Source organism: Lottia gigantea (genome assembly GCF_000327385.1).
Source record: "Lottia gigantea unplaced genomic scaffold LOTGIsca_21, whole genome shotgun sequence".
Classification (NCBI taxonomy): domain Eukaryota; kingdom Metazoa; phylum Mollusca; class Gastropoda; family Lottiidae; genus Lottia; species Lottia gigantea.
The window spans coordinates 1041624-1049290 of record NW_008708458.1 but is presented as its reverse complement, the minus strand read 5'-3'; the positions used below and the strand labels follow the sequence as shown (position 1 = coordinate 1049290).

General features: G+C 33.8%; 1 protein-coding gene across 1 annotated transcript in view; it reads left to right on the top strand.

The window, feature by feature from the left end:
- The first annotated feature begins 5399 nt into the window (after positions 1-5399).
- LOTGIDRAFT_187933 (hypothetical protein) overlaps positions 5400-7667 on the top strand; it is an 11294-nt gene continuing 9026 nt past the window's right edge. The window contains exons 1-3 of the mRNA XM_009054133.1: positions 5400-5439; positions 7134-7231; positions 7618-7667. Of these exons, the coding sequence (XP_009052381.1) occupies positions 5414-5439; positions 7134-7231; positions 7618-7667 (174 nt within the window). The 5' untranslated portion in view covers positions 5400-5413. The remainder of the gene's footprint in view (positions 5440-7133; positions 7232-7617) is intronic.

Sequence of the window (7667 nt, the reverse complement as noted above, 5' to 3'; positions counted from 1 at the left end):
TTTAAACTTTTCTAATATTTAGATTCCTGGCAATCAGTCTAACTATTAAATAAAATACAGACCATTCTAAAATACTTTACTCTGATCTATTTTAACAACTTTAATATAGTCTGAATATCAACTTCAAAGTGAGTTACTGAAACCAGGCAAAGCACACGGCGATTAAATGCTGAAGTCTTGTCACGACAGATTTAATACGTACAGTTATCAAGAATGCTACAATTGAGGTTTCAACCGTTTCATCGATCTGCGAGGTTAAGACAAACATCGAATAAGAAACTTAACAGTAGTCATTTAAATATCTGTCATCTTGGACTCGTCATCTAAGATTCTCATTTCAAAATTGTATATCCAATAGCAGTATACGTACATGTGTTAGGTGTCTTGTTGACTTAGAGGACCAATATAGATCGGTTAGTTCGCGCGGTACTCTCTCACCTGAAGGTGGAATGTAAGATCGTTGTCGTTATGAAACGCGCATTTATCAAGATAGTAAAATAGTAGGCCTATTTTTATTGTTTTACACATCTTTCAAATTTTGAAACATTTTACATAGTGAAGGGATTGTTTGTGACTCCCTGAGAAATTTTTTGCTCGGTCCCTTATATAATGTTTCCTAAAAACATCTGTAATGTAGGATGGGTACACAGCGTCTTGCTTTTAAATACAGAAAAACATGACAAAGCTTATCTTCATTTACTACTTCTACTATTGTTTTCATTGCTATTCACATTCCCAATTTCGTCAATATATTATTTATATTGTTGTGGAATACGCCAGGTTCTTGGCATTGAACACATCCAAATTATCTGGGTAGTAACATAGTACCAGTGTGTTCCAAATAGATAAGACCTTTGGATGACGGACGTTAATACGATGGCGTAAGCGTTGATAATTCCAATTAGTCTGAGAATACAGAATACAGGATGCTGCTACTCGCCCTTCGCCCTTCCCAAAATAATGTAGACATATTTAAAGAGTAAACAGAACGTCATCACGTATGTTTTTAAATTGATTCAATATATGGACATTCAACTTGATGTCTATTTTCGTTCTGCTGGAGGAATCGATAACAATTGTTTTCAACACTTAAAAAAGAGTTCCTTTTCGTCTTTCAGTTTTCAGTATTATTGATTGACATTTTCAAAAAATTGCAACAAAAGGCTACTTTGTAGTTAACAATGTTTTTAGGGAATCGTTTTTTCTAATGGAGTAAAAGAGCTTGAAAAGTCAATGTAATCTTTATCAAGACCTTTATCAACACATACTGTTAGATGTTTATACAGCTTAATACAAATAAATCATTCAGTTTAATGTTCTTTCAAAGTTATCAAATTTTAATGAATTATAGTGAAAAGGGTTATTTTAAAGGAAAATAAAAATCAAATATTATTTCAGTTTTTATGGTCTGGAGCATAATTCCGAATATGGAATTTCAATTTGTGTGAAGCGAGAATTAACCTTGTACTTTGTCACTCCTGTGCTGGTGATTGCCTTGATAGCATAAGTTAAAAATTGAGTATATCTTGCACATGAGTAAGGACATTTATTCAAATATTACCTACATCAGATCTTACTGCGAAGACTACAATGGCTCTATTTGGTGGAACGACAATTTTTCTAATTCATAGATAAAAGTCAATTTCTATCATGAAATTTGGGTAGCTATAATAGGCCTTTACATTGCGCTCTAACAGCTCAACAATTTGCAACTTTCCTTTAAAATGGTAGTTATTTTATTCTTGTTTATAACAGTTGCAATTTAAATGTCACTTTGCGTAATATTCAATAAAATATTTAAAGGTAATTCAAGTACATCTATTGTGTTTACGTTGTTCTTATTTCTCAATTGTATTGACAAACGCCTGGGACTTCGATTCGGTTTGCGATAATCGTTTTATAGGAGTTCTCAGTTTAAAAATGTGGGTTAAAATGAACTTTGGAATTATTAAAGGGTATTATGAAAAGGCTAACCGATAGGATAATCTGGCAGAATTATCCAAGAAACTAGATTATGACACCCCTGTCGTAGGAAATGATCATAAATGAAAACCATCTTATATGTCTTTAGTGCAAAATAAGCCAACAAGTAGAAATGTCAGAAACCTTTATAACAGACTTGACATTAAATATTATAAGAGGTCAAAGTTCGCGTGTGATTCTATAGAGGAACACATACTTAAACCCTTATCATGAATTGGAAACCTTCGCCTTACAATTTTGTGGAAGTGTTAGGGACCGGAAGTGAATAGAATATTCTGACCACACCAACTCACCAAGCATCTGCGTATTGTTCTTTCATGGAAATTTGATTCTTGTAACTGGGACAGTAATAGCATCAATTTGCAACATTTCTGCAGTTCCATAAAAACTAAGTGTTTTGTGGCGTCACTAATCGCTAAGGGCTTTAAGTGATACAAGCATATTTTGCGATTAATGACGTAATAAACGAATCGCAGGAACTACAGACGTCTGATTGAAAATTGAAATGGTTAATTGATGCTCTCAGTGTGCAAACAATCTACAAAACTTAAAAAAATGACTGTCTACTAAATATCATGTTCCTAGTAGTATATTATCAATAGATGTGGATAATATGATACTGTTACTAATGCGTAGTTCACACCAACGGCGAATGCCGCGCTTAAAATCGGCGAGCAAAGCGCCATCATTTTTTGTTTACTTTTCAAAAAATATCATGATATCCTAAGTAATGTTACGCTCTGATAAGCTCTGATACGAATTGGTTAGGCTTTGAGGACAAATTATTTCCCGATTTGATCAGGCCTTGTTACGCTTTAAATCACGCTTTATTAAGCTTTGATGCGGTTATGACGCTTTAAATCACGCTCTGATACGATTATCAAGCTCTGTTATGCATTGTTAAGCTTTGTTACGCATTGGAAAATTTCGAAATGGCCGATTTCATGCCGCTTTTGATCAAGTGGTGACAGACCGTGAAAACTGGGGTCCCCGCTTTGAATAAAGCTCTGTTAAGCTTTCCTACACTTTGAGTCAAGCTTTGCTGAACTTTGTTACGCTTTGTTAAGCTTTGATACGTTCTCGGCGCTTTAATCAATTCGTGACAGAGCGCCCAAAATTTTTAAACAGTTTAAAATTTTTTGGCGCTCTTGCCGAATACCCAGCTTTGCTCAAAGCTTTCCAACGATCTATTTACGACCCTGGCGCTTTAGTCGAGCTTTGTTACGCTTTGGTACCGCTTTGTACGCCGCTTTAAGGAACATGACTAACTATTGGGTACTTAATTTTAAAATATGAAATTTAGAAATTTCTGTACAAATACTGTTTTGGTGCGTTAATCAAAAAAAATATTGCGGGAGATGTGGAAATTCACGGATTGTAAACATTCTCGATACTTTGTCATTCCTTTCAATCATAATCAATTCTTGAAGCCCATGAGCAACACTCGGCATTCTTTAAATAATTCTGCGAGGCGTCGTGAATAGACCATTGTATAATAAAAACGTGAAAACCCATCACTACCTCGCAGATTATCAACAAGATTCAAAATACTTCATTTTATTTTATTACGTTCTCAGAAAAACATGGTTCAATTGATAAAATCTAAATTTAATCAGATAAGGTTTTTATGAAATTTAGATATTGACACAAGGCTTGATTAAGTTTAATGCTAGAAAACCATCAACTTGTAAATATTTCTAGATGTTTTTCTTAAAATGAAATGAAAACAAACCTTGTGTCAGCAATACTATAATTCATTTATTTTGATGCTGTATTATGCAACATGTAGTCCGAAACTACAGGATTCTTTTCTGGCCTATCACAGACATCATTTTGTACCAAAGGCGGTGCAAGTTTAAGATCCTCGACAGTTGGTAGTCGAAATCGAGAGTGAGCATATGAGACAATGACCCCATTCCACACTACATAGAGTTGCCCTTCGTAGCCCAATCAGTAAAAGTAGAACGTAAAGCTCCATTCACTAGGTTGTAACCGGGAAAGAGTGGGCAAAGGCCTCTGTCCAGGTAAAGTATCCTTGCACACTACATGACGTTGCCAAATTTCCTTGACCCAATCAGCTGCAGAATGGTAGGAACTCCATCCATCCGATACAATCGGCTAGCTGACAGCAAACCAAGCCAGAAATACTAGGCTATGTTTAATGAAACAATAGAATATACACTGTACATTGCACATTGCCTCCATGACACAGCGGTTTAGGAATAGAAGTAGGCTATGGTTGCAGCAAAATAAATTTTTGTGGGTGAGAGAACCTGTTACGTGATATATGGAAAAATCCAAAGCTGGAAAAGGGCGATAACCCATACTATTCTACGAACAGCCAGTCAGAACAGATCAATAATTACCGAATTATCCTAATGCTTACTTGATGACCTGGATCAATTGATAATATTACTTGATAACATATCATGACGAAAGAAAAATTGGATCATATAGCTGGAAGCGATGCTACTTTAAAATTGGTACTTCTGACCGATATATTATGCAGGGCCAAATAAGTCGCCTTGCCTCGGGTTATTCAACCTCAGAATCATTGATGAAGATCAACCAAAAGAAAATGAATGTGAGAAGCAAAAGTCCATATGGAGTTCAAACATGCGAGTAATTGTATAATATAATGGGAATCTTTGTGTAGTTGTAGCAGTTGAAAGAATAGATTTGTTGATCTGTATTTATCTTCTGATCAAATTATTTCCCACACGCAACTGGTAATTTTAGAAGGAAATAAAGAATGACATAGTACACATCAAATTATTCATAGAGTTAGCGCTTCAACTAACTTTAGACAATCGTCTCTGTAACACCTCTGAAACTTATTGGAACAATCAATATTTTGTTACTGATAATGGTGCATTTTGGCGACGATGCCTTTATACCTAGGCCTACTACTAGGCCTAGCTACTACTACCAGGTAGAATTTAAAAAGCAATAGTTAAGGTATAGGCGCAAATACATATGATATCATCATAGATGTTATGCCAATTTTCTATAAAAAATAAAAAAAAAGATAAATAAGCCCAAAAGATTTAATTTTTATTAACCTATATCTTCTCGTGAAATTGCAGTTTCTTTCCACCCATTAAAGGGCAATAACTCTATAATTTAAACCCAATCTTTTAAAACAAAATGTGCTGTAGGAAGGCTACCTATATAGCCTTAAAGAACCACGGTAGAGCTAATAGTTTTATGAAATTGAATAATTGAATAGTCATATTTTTGTTATTCTTATGCTTCTGAGGTACTACTGGAATACCATCTAATATGTGAACGATTGCTATAATGAATGGTATGACCATCACCTCTAGATTAAGTTAGTTGTGGTACGAAATATTAGTAATCTTTGAAGCATAAGCCTCCTTTTTCTACTCTTCAGTTTGAAAAAACCAAAAAGGTTTACACGTCACCCAAGATGGCTGTCCACGAAGCTTTGAAGCTGTAAGTGGGCGTTAAATATTATTTTTCTCTGATAATGAATACGTTTTTAAAGATTTGGATATGATTTAACACTCTTCAATTTATCCTTTGTAAATTCCGCTATCGACTTTTTTTGCTGAAGTGGTTTTAATCTCTTTATTATTGCGATCCTATCTGGAAAATTCCAAAATATAGAAATAATCACACGACAACACTCACAAAAAATATCATAAGGAAAGCTTATGAATTAGTGAGTGAAAGAAATAGTGTTCTGTTTCTTATAATGTTGTCCTATTACATGTGGCAAGTGGAGAAGGGTAGAGCTTTGATTTAATTCAATCAGTGTAGTTCCATAAAGTTGTGCAGACTGCAGACAAGTCAGAACTGCAGCAGTGACATATTGATCTCTAAAGTAATGATATTCTTATGTCTTTTCTTCTTTCACTAATATCACATAATGAAAAATACTGAAATCACTTGCTCTTACAGTGATCATCATTCTGCACCATTTTTAAAGGGACTGGAAGGCCATTTTTTTGACCAATCATAGTTTTGTCTCAGAAACTGGAATTTTTTAGTTGAGCTAATCAGTAATGGTGTTCATAGCTCACCGTCAAAATTTGAGCCTTCAAGTCCATGTGTGTCCAGAATTATCTGTGTTTGAATGTTAAAATAACGAGTCATCAATTTAAGATACTCTGTGATATACAGTGGTGTAACCTATTTTCGTGGATATAAGGATTCAACACTGAATTTCGTCAAAGTTAAAAAAACGAAAAAAAAAATTTATGTCTTACATGTTTCCTCAGATATTCTACAAAATAATTAAAATTGGTTTATTTCGATTTTCTTTATGAATCCTTCACTTTGACCCATATTTCATGAGCAACCAACTAGGCAATGGCGGCAGAATGCGTCACTCATTTTCGTGTACAATGTTTGATCTATAAATAAGTCTAGAAAAACATGTTGTATGGATACAATTCATTATAACTAGTGTCAATTCCTTCAAAGAACCACGATTTAAAAAAAAAATAGTGACTGACAAAATAAGACACGTAGCGTGAATTATTGCTAAAAGTCACTGAAACAACATAAGAATACGGTCCACTTTGTGTTCCATAGAAATTTTCTGCTGACTCGGAATCCGCTAGTTGATCACGTGACTTCATTCGTTGGAATATAATCTAGCAGACGACACTTTGAATTCCGATTACAGCTTGGGATTATAAGGAAATTCGGCCGATAAAAAATGGTATCGTTTATTAATAAGTGAAATCCGCCATTTTGTATTTGTCAAAGTATACATTATTACATTTTACCTTGCTTGAAACTACTGGATTCATTCTACTAGCTGACATTGTACAGATAACCCATGTTTATCAAAACAAACTAATGCGGAGGTCGCGCAAGGTCACTCATGTAAATTATTAATCGTTTCCAGAAATCCACGAATAATAGGTTTCCACGAAATTAGGTTACTTGACTGTATAGAAAAGACATTTAAGCTTATAGAAATAATGAGTTAAATTCATAGTGTGAAGTATTTTGAAGTAGATTTTCGTAAATTTATTGCACTTCTGAAGACTATTTACATATAATCAAGACTAAAATCGACCCCCCAAAATGGCACATCTGTCCCTTTAATATCTTTTTAATTGTGAGGGTCTGGTTAAATTTGGTATAACAAGCTTGTTTTGTTTTGTATCTTTCAGTCACATCACATCTGATAAGTTTATTATAGAACCATCAGATAGTAATGTCAATGAATTGTTGATCATTGATAGAGTTTCGCAAGATATTTCACTACAAGGTACTTAATACTGGTCTTTCACTGCAAAAAAGGGACCTATAGTGTTTAATGTTGTTTCAGTACAAAAATTATTTGTATCTAATCAAATGAACTAATTACTTATTAAGTTAAAAGCCCTAAATGAAAGCTAGTGGAAATGCTTCCATGATTGAGATAATTGATTTCTTCTAATGTTATGTTTTGAAAATTGTACAAATGTTACAAATATTATAGAGCAGTAAATTTGAAAGGATGAACAAAATTTGGTTGTTCATATGCTCATGGTAAAACTTATTTTAAGGCCCTATGATTCTGGTGAATGATATTAAATGTTATAACCTCATTTAAAGAGAAAAACACACCCTTGTTTGATTCATGTGAATTATAATTGTTTTTGTTTGATCAAGGAAATAAAGGTCAGATACCAGCTTCAGCTATCACTAGAACTATCTATGGT